Genomic DNA, 23,440 nt, shown 5'->3' with positions numbered 1-23,440 from the left:
GCAATTCCATTCGGAAGGTTCCACGCAAGGACGTTCCAGTGGGACCTGTTGGACAAATGGTCCGGGTCACATCTCCAGATGCAACAGCGGATAACCCTGTCGACAAGAACCAGGGTATCGCTGTTGTGGTGGCGGCAGAGGGCTCATCTACTAGAGGGCCGCAGATTCGGAATACAGGACTGGGTCCTGGTGACCACGGATGCCAGCCTTCGGGGCTGGGGTGCAGTCACAAAGGGAAGAAATTTCCAAGGACTGTGGTCGAATCAGGAGATTTCACTTCACATAAATATCCTGGAGCTAAGGGCCATTTACAATGCCCTAAGCCAGGCAAGGCCCCTGCTTCAGAACCAGCCAGTACTGATACAATCAGACAATATCACGGCGGTCGCCCATGTAAACAGGCAGGGCGCCACAAGAAGCAGGGTGGCGATGGCAGAAGCCACAAGGATTCTCCGATGGGCAGAGAATCATGTGTTAGCACTGACAGCAGTGTTCATTCCGGGAGTGGACAACTGGGAAGCAGACTTCCTCAGCAGGCACGACCTCCACCCGGGAGAATGAGGACTTCATCCAGAAGTCTTCCAAATGCTGGTAAACCGGTGGGAAAGACCACAGGTGGACATGATGGCGTCCCGCCTCAACAAAAAGCTAAAAAGATATTGTGCCAGGTCAAGGGACCCTCAGGCGATCGCTGTGGACGCTCTAGTGACACCATGGGTGTACCAGTCGGTTTATGTGTTTCCTCCTCGGCCTCTCATTCCCAAGGTACTGAGAATAATAAGAAGGCGAGGGGTTAAAACTATACTCGTAGTTCCGGATTGGCCAAGAAGAGCTTGGTACCCGGAACTTCAAGAGATGCTTGCAGAGGACCCTTGGCCTCTGCCGCTCAGACAAGACCTGCTGCAGCAGGGACCCTGTCTGTTCCAAGACTTATCGCGGCTACAATTGACGGCATGGCGGTTGAACACCGGATCCTAAAGGAAAAGGGTATTCCGGAGGAAGTCATCCCTACCCTGATCAAAGCCAGGAAGGATGTCACCGCAAAACATTATCACCGCATTTGGCGGAAATATGTTGCTTGGTGTGAGGCCAAGAAGGCCCCGACGGAGGAATTTCAACTGGGTCGATTCCTGCACTTCCTGCAAGCAGGGGTGACGTTGGGCCTCAAATTGGGGTCCATTAAGGTCCAGATTTCGGGTCTGTCGATTTTCTTCCAGAAAGAACTGGCTTCACTGCCTGAAGTTCAGACTTTTGTCAAAGGAGTTCTGCATATTCAGCCTCCTTTTGTGCCCCCAGTGGCACCTTGGGATCTCAATGTGGCTTTGGAATTCCTGAAATCCCATTGGTTCGAACCACTTAAGACTGTGGATTTAAAATATCTCACGTGGAAAGTGGTCATGCTGTTGGCCCTGGCTTCGGCCAGGCGGGTTTCAGAATTGGCGGCTTTGTCTTGCAAAAGCCCTTATCTGATTTTCCATATGGATAGGGCAGAATTGAGGACTCGTCCTCAGTTTCTCCCGAAGGTGGTCTCAGCTTTTCACTTGAACCAACCTATTGTGGTGCCTGCGGCTACGAGGGACTTGGAGGATTCCAAGTTGCTGGATGTAGTCAGGGCCCTGAAAATTTATGTTTCCAGGACGGCTGGAGTCAGAAAGACCGACTCGCTGTTTATCCTGTATGCACCCAACAAGCTGGGTGCTCCTGCTTCTAAGCAGTCTAGCGCGCGCTTGATTTGTAGCAATATTCAGCTGGCGCATTCTGCGGTGGGATTACCGCAGCCTAAATCAATAAAAGCCCATTCCACGAGGAAGGTGGGCTCATCTTGGGCGGCTGCCCGAGGGGTCTCGGCTTTACAACTTTGCCGAGCTGCTACTTGGTCAGGGGCAAACACGTTTGCAAAATTCTACAAATTTGATACCCTGGCTGAGGAGGACCTGGAGTTCTCTCATTCGGTGCTGCAGAGTCATCCGCACTCTCCCGCCCGTTTGGGAGCTTTGGTATAATCCCCATGGTCCTTACGGAGTCCCCAGCATCCACTAGGACGTAAGAGAAAATAAGAATTTACTCACCGGTAATTCTATTTCTCGTAGTCCGTAGTGGATGCTGGGCGCCCATCCCAAGTGCGGATTGTCTGCAATACTTGTACATAGTTATTGTTACAAAAATCGGGTTGTTATTGCGAGCCATCTGTTCAGAGGCTCCATTGTTATCATACTTTTAACCTGGGTTCCTATCACGTGTTATATGGTGTGATTGGTGTGGCTGGTATGAGTCTTACCCGGGATTCAAAATCCTTCCTTATTGTGTCAGCTCTTCCGGGCACAGTTCCTAACTGAGGCTTGGAGGAGGGTCATAGGGGGAGGAGCCAGTGCACACCAGATAGTCCTAAATCTTTCTTTAGAGTGCCCAGTCTCCTGCGGAGCCCGTCTATTCCCCATGGTCCTTACGGAGTCCCCAGCATCTACTACGGACTACGAGAAATAGAATTACCGGTGAGTAAATTCTTATTATTTGTTATTATTTCCAGATTTTTCTTAAAACATCTAATTGAAAAGTACAGGAAATCATTTAGAAAATAAAGTCTTTCAGTAGAAGTAGCTTTTACTTAAGAATATCAGTGGGAAACCTCTGCTTTGTTTAATGGTGTCTCCTGCCAAAGGACGGATGGTTGAGAGTCATATCCCCCATTAATTGAAGCCACAACCTGTTCTTGTACCCCATGGTACTGGTAACAAAAAAGCTAGCCTCACACAGGTTGGGAAATCAGGTTTTGCATGTCTGGGATCTGCTACCTCTGCATCATTTCTGAACACACAGTGGAATGACACAAAGTACAACCAAACGTACTATTTCTGTGCCCAACCCACAGACCATGTTTGTCACAGCCACAGCCCAGGCAATCCCAAAGAAAATATATTGAAAGGGTATTTATTTAAAAACATGGCCTCTGCTAGTTCTATATTATTGCTTCCCACTGTATTTTAAACTATGATTTATTTTTATTGTACAGTAGTTGTCTTTACTGGTTTTGTTGTGTATTATGATTTTTTTTTTACAATTACTGTACTGTACCTCTAATTCTCTACCCCCCATCACCATTCCATCTGGGTTTTTTTTTTCTATTCAGCCTCCCTGGTCTTTTTTTCCCCCAGCCTGATTCTCTCCAGTCCACCTGGGTTTTTTTCTTCCAAATCTTGACTTACTGATCTCATCTCCCTGTTCCTTCGTCAGCTTCTGTCAGTGTTGTAACATCAGGGGTGGCTCCAGCAGCTGCAGACTGGCAAGCATTGCTCTGCTCCCCGTCACCGGCGGCACACCTGGAAAAATGGTTGAAAAACCCTGACCTAATCAATAGCAAGAAATGTTCTAAATGATCAAGCTAATAAAAGATATCTAAAAATAGCCAATTTAAATTGAATTGTACGTTATTTAAAATGTGCTTTAATTTGCTTTTAGAGTAAAATGAATGAGATCCCCCAAGCAAAGTGACATCATGATGTCATGGCATCCCTAGATTGTAGCAAATCTGCCTTTTTCTCTTAAGTCCTAGAGGATGCTGGGAACTCCGTAAGGACCATTGGGTATAGCCGGGCTCCGCAGGAGATATGGGCATCTAAAAGAACTTTCTAGTATGGTGTGCACTGGCTCCTCCCTCTATGCCCCTCATCCAGACCTCAGTTAGATATTGTGCCCAGAGGAGATAGGGTGCATTACAGGGAGCTTTCCTGAGTTTTCTGTGAAAAGAATTTTGTTAGGTTTTTTATTTTCAGGGAGCTCTGCTGGCAACAGACTCCCTGCATCGTGGGACTGAGGGGAGAGAAGCAGACCCACTTCTTAAGAGTTTAAGGGCTCTGCTTCTTAGGCTACTGGACACCATTAGCTCCAGAGGGAGTCGGAACACAGGTCTCACCCTGGGGTTCGTCCCGGAGCCGCGCAGCCATCCTCCTCACAGATGCCGGAAAAAAGAAGCCAGGTGAGTATTAGAAAAGAAAGAAGACGTCAGGCGGCAGAAGACTTCAGATCTTCCTGAGGTAAGCGCGCAGCAGCAAGCTGCGCGCCATTGCTCCCACATAACACACACATAGCACTGATGGGTGCAGGGGGGGGGGGGGCGCCCTGGGCAGCAATAAACCTTGTTTTGGCACAAAAGGATGTTATTTGGCTGCTGAGGCAGTAAATAAACGATTCCCCGCCATTATTTTCAGATACAGAACGGGACCGAAGCCCGCAGCTGGAGGGGGCGGAGCTTGATCCCTCTGCACTAACCTGCGCCATTTTCTCCACAGAAGCTGCAGAGAACTCTGGCTCCCCGGACTCTCCCCTGCTGAAGAGCTCAGAGGGCTGAAAAAAGAGAGGGGGGCACATAATTGGCGCAGTGAGTGGGGGAAATCAATTTATATAAATTTATATATATATATAAAAGCGCTGTCTGGGTTTTCCTGGGTCAGTTTGGCGCTGGTGTGTGCTGGCATACTTTCTCTCTGTCTCTCCAAAGGGCCTTCTTTAGGGAATTGTCCCCTTATAGTTATATCCCAGTGTGTGTGGGGTGTCTGAACGTGTGGGTCGGCATGTCTGAAGCGGAAGGCTTATCCAAAGAGGAGGTGGAACAGATGAGTGGTGTGTCACAGTCGGCGGTGCCGACTAGGATTGGATGAATAGGTGGCATATGTTAAATGCAAGTGTAGCTTCACTACATAAAAGGCTGGACAAAGCAGAGTCCAGGGTGTCGACAGGTGTTCAATCTACGGATGGCACCGACTCACAGGACCCATCGGGGTCTCAGAAACGTCCCTTCTCACAAATAGGGGACACAGTTACCGACACGGACTCTGATTCCAGTGTCGACTATGATGAAGCAAGATATCACCCCAGGGTGACAAAAAGTATTCAGTGCAGGATTATTGCAATAAAAGATATTTTACATATCACTAATGAGCCCTCGGTGCCCGACACGAGGATAAACATGTTTAAGGGAAGGAAACAGGTTATGAATTTACCTCCTTCCCATGAACTAAATGTGTTATGTGAAAAAGCTTGGGAAACTCCAGATAAGAAGCTGCAGATTCCCAAAAGGGTTCTTATGGCATACCCTTTCCCTACACAGGACAGGGTACGTTGGGAATCCTCTCTCACAGTGGATAAAGCCTTAACACGCCTTTCCAAGAGGCGCTACCGTCCCCTGACACAGCGGCCCTCAAGGACCCTGCGGACCGCAGGCAGGAGACTACATTAAAGTCTATTTACACACATACTGGTACTTTTCTTAGACCGGCAATTGCGTCGGCATGGGTATGTAATGCAGTAGCAGCGTGGACAGATACCCTGTCAGCTGACCTGGATACCCTTGATAGGGATACAATTATGTTAACATTAGCTCATATTAACGACGCAGTGTTCTATATGAGGGACGCTCAAAGAGACTTTGGATTACTGGGTTCGAGAGCCAATGCTATGGCTATTTCAGCAAGAACAGCCTTATGGATCCGCCAATGGACGGGGGATGCAAAATCAAAAAGGCATATGGAGGTTTTACCTTACAAAGGTGATGTATTGGTTGGTGACGGCCTCGCTGACCTGGTCTCCACAGCTACCGCGGGTAAGTCTACCTTTTTACCTTTGGTTCCCCAACAGCTAAAGAAACCTCCACAATAACAGATGCAGTCCTTTCGGTCGCATAGATCCAGAAGAGGTTGGGGCTCCTCTTTCCTCGCCAGTGGTAAGGGTAGAGGCAAGAGGACACCTGCTGCGGCTAGTTTCCAAAAGCAGAAGTCCTCTCCGACTTCCGCTAAGTCCACTGCATGACGCTGGGGTTCCCCTGCGGGAGTCCGCACAGGTGAGGGCACGCCTTCGACTATTCAACCAAGTCTGGGTTCAGTCAGACGTGAACCCTTAAGTGATAAAAATAGTCTCCCAGGGTTACAAGCTGGAATTCGAAGAGATGCCCCACGTCGATTTTTCAAGTCGGCCTTACCAGCTTCTACTCCAGAACGGGAAGTAGTGCTGGCTGCAATTCAAACGCTGTGTCCAGGGAGCCCACTCGGAAAGACGCAATATTAGACTTAATACTTACAAATGGAGACAGATTATCGGACGTAAAAGTGGGTGAAAACCTGGGATCCAGTGATCATCAAGCAGTATGGTTCAGCATTAAGACAGAGACTGACTCGTCCCATACACAAACAAAGGTGTTGGATTTTAGGAAGGCTGATTTTGTAGGGATGGGAAAATGTGTAAGCGATTCTTTGGCAGAGTGAAGGAACTTGGAAACAGTGCAGGAGAGGTGGGAAACATTCAAATGTGCAATATTGAAGGCAACAGACCTTGTATCAAAACTGTTAGGAAAAACACAAGGAAAAGGAAGCCAGTGTGGTTTGCAAAAGAAGTAGCAAATATTGTGAGAGCAAAAAAGATGACTTTTAGGAAATATAAGCAGACACAAAATACTGAAGACAAAAAGATATATCTTGTTAGACAGAAGGAGACAAAGAAGGTAATCAGATGTGCAAAGGCACAAGCTGAGGAGAAAATGGCCCAGTCAGTGGGTAAAGGAGGCAAAACTTTTTTTAGGTATATAAGCGAAAAGAGAAAAACAAAAGGCGGATTATAAAACTAAAGACGGACACTGGGAGTCTTGTTGAAGGAGACAATTTAATAGCAGATCATCTTAATGATTATTTTTGCTCAGTATTTACTACTGAAAGAGAGGGGAAGGGGCCACAGTTAAGTTGCAGGGATATTCAGGAAAATGAAACAAGTACATTTACAGAGGAGAAGGTCCTAACAGAACTCTCAAAGCTGAAAGTGGACAAATCTATGGGGCCAGATGGGATACATCCAAGGATACTAAAAGAACTTAAAGAGGTGCTGGTAGCACCATTGACAGATTTATTCAACCAGTCATTAGCTACAGGAGAAATTCCAGGGGGCTGGAAAAGAGCAAACGTAGTCCCACTGCACAAAAGTGGAAGCAAGGAAGAGGCAAACAACTACAGACCAGTGAGTCTTACATCAGTAGTAGGGAAATTGATGGAAACACTCTTAAAAGAAAGAGTTGTAGATTATCTCAAATCCGGCAATTTACTGGATCCCAAACAGCATGGATTCACTGGGGGGAGATCATGTCAAACAAATCTTATTGACTTTTTTGATTGTGTGACTAAAGTGATGGATAAAGGTGGAGCCATGGATATAGCTTATCTAGACTTTAGTAAGGCTTTTGACACAGTTCCACATCGCAGACTGCTAAATAAACTTGAAAGTTTGGGATTGGATATTAGGATTATTGAATGGATAAGATCTTGGTTGAAGGATAGAAAACAGAGAGTTGTGGTAAATGGAGTTCATTCACAGGAGGGAAATGTTACCAGTGGAGTACCCCAGGGATCTGTACTTGGACCAGTGCTTCTTAATATCTTTATTGGTGACATTGCAAATGGCATTAAAGGGAAAGTATGCCTATTTGCAGATGACACAAAGGTATGCAACAGGGTAGACACACCAGGTGGGATAAAACACATGATTGAGGATCTAGGTAGACTAGAGGAATGGTCAAGAGTTTGGCAATTACAGTTTAATGCCAAAAAATGCAAAATCATGCACTTGGGTCTCAAAAATCCTAAAGCTAAATACAGTATTAATGGCACTATACTGGAAACTACTGAGGAGGAAAGGGATCTAGGAGTCACTATTTCAGATGACTTAAAAGCAGGTAAGCAATGTAACAAGGCAATGAGGAAGGCTAGTCAGATGCTTGGCTGCATTGGGAGAGGAATCAGCAGCAGAAAGAAAGAAGTAATAATGCCACTGTATAGGTCATTGGTACGGCCTCATCTAGAATACTGTATTCAGTTCTGGAGGCCATATCTTCAAAAGGATATTAATACATTAGAAACTGTACAAAGGAGGGCAACTAAAATGGTGCATGGCCTACATCACTTAAACATACCCAGAAAGACTAAGAAATCTCAATATGTATAGTTTGGAGCAGAGAAGGGAAAGGGGGGACATGATAGAAACTTTCAAATATATGAAGGGTTTTAACAAAGTCCAGGAGGGAAACATTCTCCAAATGAAGAGAAGCAAAAGGACACAAGGACATCCACTGAGACTGGAGGGGGGGAGGTTCAGGGGAAATTTGCGGAAAAATTATTTCACAGAAAGGGTAGTGGACAAGGGGAATAGCCTCCCATCAGAAGTGGTAGAGGCTAAGACAGTAGAGCAATTTAAACATGCATGGGATAGACATAAGGATATCCTTACAAAGAAATAAGGATCAAATAAGGTTAGTGATAAAAAATAATATTAAAAAAATAAGGGGCAGACTAGATGGGCCAAGTGGTTCTTATCTGCCGACAAATTCTATGTTTCTATGTTAAGGTTCCCCTGAGCCAACAGGGAAAAGGGTATTATTCAAACCCTATTTGTGGTCTCGAAGCAGGATGGTTCGGTCAGGCCCATTTTAAATCTAAAATCCCTAGACCTGTACTTGAAAAGATTCAAATTCAAGATGGAATCGCTCCGATCGGTGATAGCCTGCCTGGAAGGGGGAGATTTTATGGTGTCACTGGACATAAAGGATGCTTGCCTTCATGTCCCCATATATCCCTCTCATCAGGAGTACCTGAGATTTGCGGTACAGGATGGTCATTATCAGTTTCAAGAAATGATGGTGATCCTGCGCAAACAAGGAGTCACGATTATCCCATACTTGGACGATCTCCTGATAAAAGCGAGGTCAAGACAACTACTGGAGAACGTGCCACTCTCTCAGAGAGTGCTTCAGCAACAGAGTTGGATTCTCAATCTGCCAAAGTCACAGTTGGTTCCGACAACTCGACTGACGTTCCTAGGTATGATACTGGACATGGAACAAAAGAAAGTTTTCCTCACGTGGGAAAAAGTCTAGGACCTCCAGAACATGGTCCGAGACCTGCTAAAGCCAAAAAGAGTGTCAGTTCATCAATGCACTCGGGTTCTGGGGAAAATGGTGGCAACTTACGAGGCCATTCCCTTCGGCAGGTTCCATGCAAGGACGTTTCAATGGGATCTTCTGGACAAATAGTCCGGGTCCCATCTACAATTATAAAAAAAAATAACACTGTCCTCCAGGGCCAGGGTGTCTCTTCTATGGTGGCTGCAAAGTGCTCACCTTCTAGAGGGTCGCAGGTTCGGCATTCAGGACTGGATCCTGGTAACCACGGACGCGAGCCTCCGAGGATGGGGCGCAGTAACCCAAGGAAGAAATTTTCAGGGATTGTGGTCAGACCAGGAGTCCTGTCCACACATCACCGTGTTGGAACTAAGGGCCATATACAACGGCCTTCGACAAGCGGAGGGTCTTCTTCGCAACCTACCGGTTCTGATTAAATTGGACAATGTCACAGCAGTGGCTCAAGTGAACCGCCAAGGCGGGACAAAAAGCATAGTCGCAATGGCGGAAGCCACCAGGATTCTTCGCTGGGCGGAAAATCATGTAAGCGTTCAGTCAGCAGTCTTCTTTCCGGAGCAGACTTCCTCAGCAGACACGATCTCCATCCAGGAGAGTGAAGACTTCAAGAAGTCTTTGCAGAGATAACGAGTCTCGGGGGAGTTCCTCAAATAGACATGATGGCTTCACGCCTCAACAAGAAGCTGCAGAGGTATTCTGCCAGGTCCCGGGACCCTCAGGCAATAGCAGTAGAGGCTCTGGTAACACCATGGGTATTCCAGTTGGTCTATGTGTTTCCTCCTTTTCCTCTCATCACAAAAGTTTTGAGGATCATAAGACGAAAAAGAGTACAGACAATTCTCATTGTTCCAGATTGGCCTCGAAGACCTCGAAGGGCCTGGTACTCAGATCTTCAGGAGATGCTCACAGAAGATCCTGGACCTCTTCCTCTGAGAGAGGACCTGTTACAGCAGGGGCCCTGTCTGTTCTAAGACTTACCGCGGTTACGTTTGACGACATGGCGGTTGAACGCCGGATCCTAACTGAGAAGGGTATTCTGGAGGAGGTCATACCTACTCTAATAAAAACTAGGAAGGAGGTGACGGCAAAACATTATCACCGTATCTGGCGGAAATATGCCTCTTGGTGTGAAACCAAGAATGCTCCTACGGAAGATTTCCATCTTGGTCGTTTTTCTCCACTTCCTACAGACAGGAGTGGATATGGGCCTAAAGTTAGGATCCGTTAAAGTACAGATTTCGGCCCTGTCGATATTCTTTCAGAAGGAATTGGCTTCTCTTCCAGAAGTCCAGATTTTTGTAAAGGGAGTGCTACACATCCTGCCTCCTTTTGTGCCCCCAGTGGCACCATGGGACCTGAACGTGGTGTTACAGTTCCTTAAATCACACTGGTTTGAACCCCTTCAAACGGTGGAGTTGAAGTTCTCACCTGGAAGGTGGTCATGTTGTTAGCCTTGGCATCTGCAAGGCGTGTGTCAGAATTGGCGGCCTTGTCTCACAAGAGCCCTTGCTTGATTTTTCATGTGGATAGAGCAGATGTGAGTACTCGTCCTCAATTTTTACCTAAGGTGGTGTCTTCATTTCATATGAAACAACCTATAGTGGTGCCTGTGACTTGGAGGATTCCAGGTCCCTGGATGTAGTCAGGGCCTTAAAGAATTATGTAGCCAGGACGGCTAGAATTCGGAAAACAAGCATTGTTTGTCCTGTATGCTGCCAACAAGATTGGCACGCCTGCTTCGAAGCAGACTATTGCGCGCTGGATCTGTAACACGATTCAGCAGGCTTATGTTACGGCTGGATTGCCGTTACCGCATTCAGTAAAGGCCCATTCCACTAGGAAGGTGGGCTCTTCTTGGGCGGCTGCCATGGGCGTCTCGGCATTACAGCTTTGCCGAGCAGCGACTTGGTCGGTTTCAAACACTTTTGCTAAATTCTACATGTTTGATACCCTGGCTGATGAGGACCTAGCATTTGCTCAATCAGTGCTTCAGAGTCATCCGCACTCTCCCGCCCGATTGGGAGCTTTGGTATAAACCTTATTGTCCTTACGGCGTCCCCAGCACCCTCTAGGACGTAAGAGAAAATAAGATTTTAAACCTACCGGTAAATCTTTTTCTCCTAGTCCGTAGAGGATGCTGGGCGCCCGTCCCAGTGCGGAAATCTGCAAGACTTGTATATAGTTTTTGCTTACATAAGGGTTATGTTACAGTTAGAATCGGTCTTGGACCAATACTGTCGTTTGTTCATACTGTTAACTGCTTATGTGTATTCCAGCTTATATGGTATGATTGGTGTGGGCTGGTATGAATCTTGCCCTTAGATTAACACAATCCTTTCCTCGTATTGTACATCTCCTCTGGGCACAGTTCTCTAACTGAGGTCTGGAGGAGGGGCATAGAGGGAGGAGCCAGTGCACACCATACTGGAAAGTTCTTTTAGGTGCCCATGTCTCCTGCAGAGCCCGTCTATACCCCATGGTCCTTACGGAGTCCCCAGCATCCTCTATGGACTAGGAGAAAAAGATTTACCGGTAGGTTTAAAATCTTATTTATTCTGAAGTGACCAAACTATAGCGCAACAATAGATACTGCAGTTGCTTCTGTTTGCATCAGAACACAAATAAATCCAACACATGCCGTTGCTCTACTCCTGCTAGTCATGCCATCACTTTTGGAGACAGGTTCCACCCTCTGCCGATTACTTCCTCGCTCTGCTTGCTTCCCAGCTATATTGTTAACTGAGAATTGTGGTGTTGCTACTGTTGCCAGATGTACAGCAATATAATTATAATAATAAGATGATGAGTGTTCGATTCCCCCCCCCCCCCCCCCCTCCTTCCTCCTTCCCTTCCCCTGCTAGAATGGAGTGCATAATCAGACTAGGTTGGACCACAAGTGGTCAGTGTGGAAGAATTATTATAATGAGATATTCACCATTTTGATCATTGAGGGGTCACTCAGTGACAGTTATCGTTATAAGGGTTTTTGGGGGGATTATTTTGGATACTAACAAAGAAGAATTCCCATTGGCCTAGAGAGAAAAATATTTTTAATAAAGTGTTGAAATAAGGATTTGGGGGAGTATTTTACTTTACTAAAAAACATAAAATATTTGGCATTGTATTGTTACTTTATTTATGCATTATTTGGAATGTGACTGGTGTTTTGCTGCTGGAATAACTGTGGTATCATGCTTTGTTTATCATTACCATGATACCACAGAATGTGAAGACCACTAGTGTTTTTCGAGGCTGGTAGTCTTTGGGGAGGCCCTTCATAAAACCCCCAGTCTTGTTTGGCTGTGCCTGTCTAGTCTATAGGCAGGGCCGGTGCAAAGTTCTTCGGCACCCTAGGCAAAACATATGCCTGCTGCACCCCCCACCCCCCCAAAAAAAACCCACACAGCGTCTAAAAATTATATTTTAAAAAGCCACTATGTGTGACATTTTGCGGGGACCCCCAGACAGGCTACAATGTGTCTGGACACCGTAGGATAGATTACTCCTGAGTGCGGCCAAACTGAAGATTTATACATTCAATGCCATGCAGTATATATATATATATATATATATATATATATATACACACACACCAGTAGAGGAATGGAGCACTGACAAGAAGCCCCAGTAAAGCAAAGAATTCTGCCCATAAAAATGTATAATAGGGACCAATCCGAGGCGACTACATTGCAGGCTGCAGAAGACAGGGAACAGCAGCAGGGGAGCCGCCTGCAGTCTGCTCCGCAGTGTAGCACCAGTCCCTCACTTAGCACAACATAATTATCCCTGCAGGACTCCCGTATGCAGAGTGTATTCTTGTGGTGCGGGGCGGGAATATGTTGGCGCGGAGAGGAGCAGAAGAACTGTAACAATTACCGGCAGCACGCTGCTTACTCTATGTGCATAGAGTATTAGAGCCGCTGCCGATGGGTTACACTCACACTGACATCGCTGCAGGGATGCCGCGGCTGCCCAACTGTTATCAGCCGCCCGCTAGCGCTGTCAGTGTGAGTGTAACCCATCGTCAGCGGCTCTAATACTCTATGCACATTGAGTATGCAGCGTGCTGCCGCTATTGTAACAGTTCTACTGCTCCTATCCGCGCCGACATATTCCTGCCCCGCACCACAAGTACACACTCTGCATACGGGGCGTGCTGCCGGCTAGTGGTACATACAGTTCTTCTGCTCCTCTCCGCGTCTCTGGTAACGCTTGAAATATTCCTCCTCTTAAGAGGAGGAGCTGAGCTAGAGTAAGCGTGACCTGCCGCCTTCCAGTGGCCACCGCCCATAGGCAGATGCCTAAAGCTGCCTAGTGGTGGCGCCGGCTCTGTCTATAGGTGTTTTACACCACTGCCAGACTAGGAGCCTAATCTTCTCATCTAGACCCAGATTTATCAAGCCTTGGAGAGTGATAAATGGCACAGTGATAAAATACCAACCAATCATCTCATAAATGTCATTTTTAGAACACAGCCTGTGACATGGCAGTTAGGAGCTTATTGGTTGGTACTTTATCACTGTGCAATTTTATCACTCTGCAAGGTTTGATATATCTGTGGCTAATTTGCCTTTTCTTTTCCAAGTCATCAGTCTTTCATACATTTACATAGTTGTACTTGTCTGCAGATATATCCTAAATGTGATGCATGGAGAAAGGATGGGGCAGTATGATGATAGTGTGTTAAATATTTTCAATTACTTTTCCTTTAAGTTGGAGTCCTCCCTTTAAAAATAGTAATGTAAAGTTATTGCTGTGCATCATCATTATCAAAATCACTTTGGGAAACAAGTACTTTCTCATTTGTAATACTTGTGTATACTAAGTATACTCTTATTTGTAATACTTGTGTATACTAAGTATACTCTTATTTGTTATACTTGTGTATACTTAGTATACTCTTATTTGTAATACTTGTGTATACTTAGTATACTCTTATTTGTAATACTTGTGTATACTATGTATACTCTTATTTGTAATATTTGTGTATACTATGTATACTCTTATATGTAATACTTGTGTATACTAAGTATACTCTTATTTGTAATACTTGTGTATACTAAGTATACTCTTATTTGTAATACTTGTGTATACTTAGTATACTCTTATTTGTAATACTTGTGTATACTTAGTATACTCTTATTTGTAGTACTTGTGTATACTAAGTATACTCTTATTTGTAATACTTGTGCACTTTGTTTCCATGGTTGTAGAGGTTGCTTAGTAGTATCAGTCCTTAAAGCATATCTCAGTCTAGCAATTATAACTGTAACATTTAATATACTGTAAGTGGTGTTACCCTTTAAATCTAATGTTTGCTATGGTCTGATTCACTTCTGTGTCAGTTACACCACAAAGTTAAATAAGGCTTTAAGTGTATTAGAGGGCAATCAAAATTGCAGTAAAATGCACACTTATAAGATCTTCTCTAGAAAGAAAAGGAGCTGGCATCACATGGAAAGTACAGTAGGAAAGGCCACATATTATAAACGAATAAACTAATTGTGATGGCATTGGAATGTAGGTTGTTATAAATGCTTTCTGTTCTTCACTTGCACTGTGGCTAATATGCCTGTATAAAGTAACCAGAGCAATGTGTAATTGATTTAGTTTACCTTCCAAAAACTTAAAAAGAAAAAAAACCTGCGCTAGACTGATGTCAGATATTACAGGACCTCTAATAGAGTACTTGGAACATGATATTAACGCAATGCACAAGTTCAGATATTTTGGCCAATCAAAACAGTGGCATAAAGCAAGTACTCAGAAGGATACCATTTGATGTTGATCCTCTCCCCCTTATCTGATTGGGATGTTCACTTTACCACACATTCTTCATACTTAATATTTCCTTTTTCTTGGCTGAGAATCTTATGTCAAGGATCACTCAGCACCACTAACTAGAGCCATCCGCATCTCTGTTTTTTATACATTTCACAGAAGAATAAAAAGTGAGGCATTCAGCTGAACCTACAGGCTTGCCATTTGCTGTCAGCTATTTGGCTCGGTATCTGACTTTTTTTATTTTATTTTTTTATTTTTAATGTGTTATTACTGATTTTTGGACCTGGTATTCTCCATCTAATTCTGCAGGTTGGCATGATAATCCCTAGTAGCTGCTAGTTTATAATACCACACTCTCGAAATTAATGCATGCTGTTTAAAATATACATTTACATATACATTTTGTGGTTCATTTATTGGCTTTAAACGTATAGTTAAAGTAAATTATCACCTTGCTACATGTTCTGAGTCATGGAAAGGATTTTGTCATGACGTTACCCTGTCAAATTTACATCATATAATTAATATATTTTATTATTTTGCTATGGATGAAACCACTTTTGCTGATCATGGTAACATTTGTAACATATGTCTGATGAAGAAAATAGTCAGGATTAATTATATTAAATAGGTTAAAATAAGTATTGTTGTAAAGCGGCTAACATTTTATGAGGCTTCAGCCTATTCTTTGCTTTCCAAGTATGCCGTCTTTATGATGCATATACATTTGCTAAATCCATCCGACAGCCGGCTTCCTCAGGCACTTTGGCAAGAGATATTTGTGGAAGAGATCAGCGAACAGGCTTAGGAGTTGCTCTTGGCGAATGTTAGCAAGGCATCGTTTAATTTATGTAGAGCAGAGTTATTAGTTGTTTCACTTGTCTTATTAAGTTCCAAGTGTGTCTCCTTGACATTTTCCTGTCATTTACAAGATAGTTTTAGGGTGGGTCTGAGGGTAAGTTTTTTTTATAAAGCTAACACCAGAAGTTAACGATATCAACTTGAAAAAATAAAATAAAAAAAAAGATCAGACACTCATACTACAATCCTAAAATATCTATAATAGGTGGGTTCCATAGTGCTATATCTTAGTGGCTCTCAGCAAATGGTACATGTCAGCAGTCCTGGGTGTTCTATCCTGACATATAGAAGTGAATCACCTTTTATTTGGGTAGTGTTACTGCATGGTTAGGTTGCATGTCTAACAATTGTTTATGAAGTATTTGTCCATGTGAGGTTTGTATGTATAGTGTGTGGGTTTTGTTCGGATCTTTCGGTTGTTTGTCACAGTCCAAAAACGTGCTGGTAGGTTGTCTCCATAGCTTTTCCAGCATTGATCAGAAAACACAAGCTTTTTAAGCAATGCACTACTCCCCGGCTGTAACCTGCGAGATGTCAGGCACCTTGCCTAAATAAAGCATATTAGGACTGGTGCGCTGTTTTGCCTCTTTTAAAGCCACACCCCAGAACCTGCCAGACACACTTTGCATGTCACTGTTAAGGTACGGATAGATCTAGGTGGACAGGATAGCATGTAATAATTTACAAGTGCCAGCATGCAATAATTGTAAGCGGCCTGTGAATGCTGGCACAGGTCCTAGCAATTTTTTGGAATTTTTCTTTGATACCTATCGGCCAGTAGTACTAGATCCCAGCAGCCAGATAGCAAATCCTAAAATTTGGATATGAAAACTAAGTGTCAGTTTTGCAAAATAAGTCTGTATTGAGGAGACCATGTAGTATGGATCAAGCATTGAAACAGAGAATTGAGTGAATAGACAATAATTTGAGATGGATCAATAATGAATAAAATATATATTTAAGGATTAGAGTCATCACACTCTTATGAGAGAGAGAGCACCAGCTTCTAAGTTTTTAGAGCTTGAAACCGGAAAAGATGATTGCCCCGCTGGGCTGTTTTGGAATTACACATTATGTAGACTGCAGGCAGCACATATCATTATGATTAGTATATAGGATGATAGAAATTAATGATCCTCCATTCTTCTGTAGCCAAGTTTTCCTCCAGGAGCTCCTGAATTCGACTCTGACGTTATTTTAGCTCACAAAACCTTTGTTTCAGTCTGCCTGTGATTTGAGACTGGACGGAGGTTCACCTTCCAGCAGGACAATGACCCGAAGCATACTGCTAAAGCAACACTCGAGTGGTTTAAGGGGAAACATTTAAGTGTGTTGGAATGGCCTAGTCAAAGCCCAGATCTCAATCCAATTTAGAATCTGTGGTCAGACTTGAAGATTGCTGTTCACAAGCGGAAACCATCCAACTTGAAGGAGCTGGAGCAGTTTTGCCTTGAGGAATGGGTAAAAATCCGAGTGGCAAGATGTTGCAAGCTCATAGAGACTTATCCAAAGCGACTTGCAGCTGTAATTGCCGCAGAAGGTGTCTCTACAAAGTACTGACTTTAGGGGGGTGAATAATTATGCACACTGAAGTTTTCTGCTATTTTGTCCTATTTGTTGCTTGCTTCACAATTAAAAAAAAAAACATCTTCAAAGTTGTAGCCATGTTCTGTGAATGAAATTATGCAAACCTTCAAACAATCCATTTTAATTCCAGGTTGTGAGGCAACAAAACATGAAAAATACAAAGGGGTGTGAATACTTTAGCAAGGCATACCTGCAAAGCCTGGTTAGTTCAAGAAATAGCCTTATTAGGTTGGTAAATGTAGCTGCTATTTAATGGGTAATCTAGTTACAAGGATGGCTGTGGAGAGCCTCCGTGCACACCCTGCTATAAGTGATATCATTATTAGAAGTTATCAGATAATTGCTGTAATACAGGGTCACAGAATCCTGATGCGACTTGTAGAATCTGTAATTATTGTCTCCTGATAATACACATACTTTCCTAATGAGTGATGATATCATAAACTATAATTTTATTTTTTACAGGAATTTCTGCCTACATAAATATTACTTGTCATTGTTTATTATAAGTACATTACCTGACATTTATTTGTGTGATATAGTGCCAATGAAACAGAATTAATTCCTTGAGTTATATGGGCCATGTATTTCATTGAGAAGAAACATGAAATACAGGAACTTTTTATCTATGTCGCTGTCGTGCTTCATTCATTTTTGTATCACTTGCTAAAGGGCAGTAGTTGTGTTACATGCCAGATGCCTCCTGGTTTATGTTGGATATGCTTAAAACAAGGAGAAATAAAAATTTAATTGAATATAATCCAGTTTAATTTGTATGTGTAAATTGCTGTAATAATTACTGTACCTAGTCTTTCATTGTTTTCCAAATAACCGGCCTTGGCAAGTTGTAAAACAATGCTGCAGTTTTCATGACTGAAATACAGTTGCTTCTTTGCAGGATTACAGGGTCAATATCTTCCTAAGGCAGAGATGGAATGACCCTCGACTTAAACTTCCTAGTGATTTTAGAGGGTCAGATGCACTCACAGTGGATCCAACAATGTTTAAGTGTCTCTGGAAGCCAGATTTATTTTTTGCAAATGAAAAGAATGCCAATTTTCATGATGTCACCCAAGAAAATATCCTCTTATTTATTTTTCGTGACGGAGATGTTCTTCTTAGCATGAGGTGAGTTTTCCTAATTTATTTTGCCTCTGATGTTTAGTCATCCCAGAGGTATTTTTAACAGAAGATTTATCTGTGGAAACTTCTTGTCACTCGATGAGTACTGGACTGTCAAGGTAATAAAGAACATGTAATAAGAGTATTCATTCAAACTATACTTTTGCACTGACGTATGAGTGTTGAGCAACTGTGCAACCAGGGTGATGAATAGGAAACAAAAATGTATTTTCTCTTACGTCCTAGAGGATACTGAGCTTCCATTTAGTACCATGGGGTATAAACGGGTCCACTAGGAGCCATGGGCACTTCAAGAATTGGATAGTGTGGGCTGGCTCCTCCCTCTATGCCACTCCTACCAGACTCAGTTTAGAAATGTGCCCGGAGGAGTTGGTCACGCTTATGGAAGCTCCTGAAGAGTTTTCTGCATTTATTTTATATGTTTGTTATTTTCAGGCAGGACTGGATGGCACCAGCCTGCCTGATTCGTGGAACTTAGGGGGGGAAACAGCCCAACCCCTTGAAGGGTTAATGGTCCCGTTCCCCGCTGACAGGACACTGAGCTCCTGAGGGAACTATTCGCAAGCCCCACCACGGCGAGCGTACATTCCCACAGCACACCGCCACCCCTAACAGTGCCAGAAGAATGAAGAGTGGTGAGTACTAAGCCGGCGTCCTGGTTAGCGGGTTGCCGGCCATTATGGCGGCATGAGGGTACGGAGATGCACAGCTTCTAACCGGGGCAGAATGCGTCTCCAGACACAGTACACAACTGTGTCTCAGTACACTGTACACAGTACCCACACTGGCAAAAACAGCCTTAAAACGTTTTTCTCTCCATTTTAAGCACCAGATGACCTCAACCAGTATAAAAAAACGGGAATACTGCGCGCCATTGAAGGGGCAGGGCCTTCACAATGAGGGGATCCAGCAGCTCACCAGCGCCATTTCCCTCTACAGTGGACACAGACACTGACTGACAGGGATGCGCAGCTTCTCTGGAGTGACTCCAGTTTACCTCAGCGGTACCAGGGGGTCATAGCAGGGGGGAGCGATTATTAGTGTACTAAGTCCCCTATCAGGGTACTTAGTCTGCGACCCAGCTAAGCTTGGCATTAGCGATACGGGCGCAGTGGGGGCTGGCTCCAAATAACTCTGTGTCTCCCTGAAGGGCTCTTTGTGGATTAATTGTGCTTAACCTTTTCCTGTATGTGTGTGTGCTGTCACATTTACATTATGTCAGGCAAAGAGTGTGTTTCTTGTACAGCGGAGTGTTCCTCTTCACCAGGGGGCTCACTACTGGGTACTCAGGGCAGTCCACCTTCCCAGAATAGCGGGCTGAACTGGAGTGGGTTAATTCCATTAAAGGAATGATCTCCAATATTTCTACGAAATTATCCCGTTTAATGAGAAAGAGACGCAATACTTAAGACATACTGTGGATGAGTTTATGAATAGAGACTCAGTCCCCAAACCAGTGTCTCAATCCCCTCCCATTTGTCCGCAAAAACGATCTCTGGCCCATATCCTGCAGTCTGACTCTGACGGGTCAGACATGGAGGAGGGTGAGGTGGATTTGAAGGGGGGGGATGCTACTCTGTCACAAGGAGTAGAGGCTTTTATAGAGGCTATCAGAGATGTTCTGCAAATTCCTAATAAGATGTCAGAGGAGTGTGAGGAATCTTATTTTAATGTAAAAAAAGAAGTCTTCAGTCACTTTTCCTGTGTCAAAGGAATTGAATACCCTGTTTGAAGAACCTTGGGTTAATCCTTATAAAGAAATTTCAAATCCCTAAAAGGTGTCATGAACCGGTCTCTCACCTTTGCGGGTTCTGGGGTTCATCCGTTGCCAGTGCGGTTGCTCGCGGTGCTGTGCGCCCGTGTGGGGACACGGCGTGATCAATGGCACAGGTAATGCAGAGTCTGGGAACTGTGAGTGCGGGGACCAAATGGCCTAAGGCACTGCGGTGTGTCTGCTGTATAGGAGGTGGCCATGTTGGAGACCAAATAGCTAATACTGAGCACTTGTGAAAACACCTGTGGGCAGGTGTAAGCCAATCCCGTGCTTGTGCTGCCTTTAAGTAGGCTGGGATTATGTTACTCTGGGCCAGTGCTTTGTTGTATCAACGCTGTGCTCTAGCTCTGAGCTCTCTCCGTGCATTCCTGTGTGATTCCCGTGGTCCAGATATCGCCTCCGTTCCCAGAGGTCCGTCTGCAGCCTTCACTGCTGAAAGATCCACCGGCTCTCCGCTGTGCTGTCAGTTAATTGCACTCCTATTGGAAATAGTTGGATTCCCAGTGTCCTGCATGAGGTTACCTTGTCAGTCTGCCTATCATTCAAAGTCTGGAGGATTCTGTTTCTCTCAGCTGTTCGTTTGTTCAACTCTGCATTTAACCCATTCATCACCTTGTCTTCTACTACAGTTTCACAGTGATCTCCGGAACCCGCAAGTAACCCAATTCAGTACTTTTTATTTGCTATGTTGTCATTACAAGGATAATTCATCACAGTCTCTCAGTTAACTCTCAAAACTCCATTGCAAATCCTTACAGTTAATTCTCCATGTCTGCATTAACCAGTTAAACACAATCTGCAGTTCAGCATCAAAGCTTGTTTTTATTTGGACAATTCAACATTTATTCTTCAGCTTGTTTTGCATATGTTTCCATGAACATTTCTTTTATTTATTTTTGAGTTTTCTCTTGCATATTATTCCTGCAATACTTCAGTATAATATGATGATTAACAACTTGTCAGTTAACTCTTTACTGAATTGTTATTTTGAATAAATATATGAATCGGAACTTTCTTCGTCCTCCCTGCTTTCTTCATAGCCCAGCACCTTCACCTGTGGTTGGTCCCGGGTTAACGGATTCACAAAAACACCCGGGCCTGACAGTAAGCACTGGCCACATGGATCCGTCAAGTGACCAATTCGCAGGAGGCGGTGCTACGTCAGATATCCTTTCCCGTCTGGAAAACCAGGAGTCTATACAGACACAAATAGTGCAGTTTATGCAAACTATGGCAGACCGTTTAGAGACTCTTCATACAGCTATTAAAACGTCTCAAGTTCAGATTCCAACTCCGGTTGTCCCAGTTACCACTATAGCTTCTCCTGTGATGCAGCCTACGTCCCGCTTGCAGTTACCCTCTCCGAGTAAGTTTGACGGAACTCCAAAACTTTGCAGAGGATTCCTGAATCAATGCGAGATCCAGTTTGAGCTGATGTCTGCCAGTTTCCCATCAGCTCTTTCTAAGGTTGCTTATATTATTGCCCTCCTCTCCGGTCAGGCTCTGGAGTGGGCATCACCATTATGGGAGAGAGGTGATCCTATCCTCTCTAATTACAAAGAGTTCGTATCTTCCTTCCGGAGAATCTTTGACGAACCAGGCAGGACCACCTCAGCATCCTTGGAGATTCTCCGTCTACGTCAAGGTTTACGTCCTGTCAGTCAATATATTATTCAGTTTCGCACGTTGTCTTCAGAGTTAAACTGGAATGAGGAGGCCCTGATCGCCGCGTTTTGGAATGGACTTTCAGAAAGAATCAAGGATGATTTAACTATCCGGGATGTGCCAATTAAACTGGATGAATTGATTTCTCTCTGTAACAAACTTGATCTACGTTACAGGGAGCGATGTTTAGAGAAATCCTGGGCAGAGCGATCCAGTCCACGTGATCATCCTAGACCTCGACAAGATTCTTTATCACAGTCTCCAGTAATGACTGAAGAACCTATGCAGATTGGGCGCTCTCGCCTCACAGAGGAGGAACGACTTCGTCGTCGACAGGGTAACCTCTGCATGTACTGTGGGTCCTCCGAACATTTAGTTAAATTCTGCAAACTCCGACCGGGAAACTCTCGCCTCCTAGCTTATTCAAGAGAGGTTAAGCTAGGAGTTACTTTAGAATCACGTTCTGGGAAAGAGCCAACCTTGTCTATTCAATTAGAAGTTCCAAGTTCTACAGTGAAAGTTTCAGCCCTCCTAGATTCCGGGGCAGCCAAGAACTTCATCTCCTCAGCCTTTGTCATACGGTCTAAAGTTCAAACCATGCCCCTGGAAGCAGCAGTTGCTGTTACAGCAGTGGATGGAAGTCGAATTCCAGATGGTATAATTACTCATCGAACCGTATGTCTCAAGATGAAAGTTGGTGAGCTCCATTCCGAATACCTCTCCTTCTACGTGATTCCCAAAGCCTCCCAAGATGTGATACTTGGTTTACCTTGGCTGCAGAAACATAATCCTCAACTTAATTGGCAAACCATGGAAGTCCTTTCATGGGGTAAATCTTGTACCAAGGACTGTGTAGCTGCAATTGTACCTCTTCGGTCAATTAGCCTTTCCGATCTACCTCCGGTGTATCAATCCCTTGCGGATGTTTCCAGTAAGCAAGCAGCAGACTCTCTACCTCCTCATCGTGAATGGGACTGCCCAGCCGTCCTGGTTCCGGGCAAGACCCCTCCTAGGGGACAAATTCATCCGCTATCCATCCCAGAGACGCGAGCTATCCGGGATTGGTCCACTCCTACAACTATTAAGGGGATTCAGCGATTTCTTGGCTTTGCTAATTTCTATAGGAGATTCATTAAGAATTATTCTACGTTAGCTGCTCCCATCACAGCCCTAACTCGCAAGGGAGCAAATCCTACGAACTGGTCTTCTGAAGCAATCAAGGCCTTCTCTGATTTAAAGCAAGCCTGTGTGTCAGCGCCCATTCTTCGACAGCCTGATGTGAATCGTCCCTTTCTACTAGAGGTGCATGCATCTACAGAAGCAGTAGGAGCTGTGTTGTCACAAGTCTTTGAAGATAAAAAGGTCCATCCCTGCGGATATTTCTCCCGTAAGTTCCTCCCGGCAGAACGTAATTATGCAATCGGTGAGCAAGAATTACTTGCCATCAAGTTGGCATTTGAGGAGTGGAGATACCTTCTAGAAGGAGCTCAACATCGCATTACAGTTTATACTGATCATAAGAATCTTCTGTATCTGCAGTCAGCTCAGTGTTTGAATCCACGACAAGCTCGATGGGCGCTTTTCTTCTCACGATTTGATTTCAAACTCACCTATCGTCCAGGGTCTCAGAACAAAAAGGCAGATGCCCTTTCCCGGTCCTTTGCTCCTTCTGAATTAAA

General features: G+C 44.3%; 1 protein-coding gene across 3 annotated transcripts in view; it reads left to right on the top strand.

Moving 5' to 3' along the window:
- Positions 1 to 23,440, top strand: part of GLRB (glycine receptor beta) — a 268,807-nt gene that overhangs the window by 165,095 nt on the left and 80,272 nt on the right. For all 3 annotated transcript variants that reach the window (XR_010177463.1, XM_063920484.1, XM_063920485.1), the window contains one exon: positions 18,078 to 18,307. Coding sequence is in view for 2 of the 3 variants with exons in the window: in XM_063920484.1 (XP_063776554.1) it covers positions 18,078 to 18,307 (230 nt within the window). In the remaining variant the exon portion in view is untranslated. The remainder of the gene's footprint in view (positions 1 to 18,077; positions 18,308 to 23,440) is intronic.

The sequence above is a fragment of the Pseudophryne corroboree genome, chromosome 1 (genome assembly GCF_028390025.1).
Source record: "Pseudophryne corroboree isolate aPseCor3 chromosome 1, aPseCor3.hap2, whole genome shotgun sequence".
In the NCBI taxonomy this organism is placed as follows: domain Eukaryota; kingdom Metazoa; phylum Chordata; class Amphibia; order Anura; family Myobatrachidae; genus Pseudophryne; species Pseudophryne corroboree.
The sequence above is the reverse complement of the archived record's forward strand: the minus strand, read 5'-3'. Positions and strand labels throughout refer to the sequence as shown.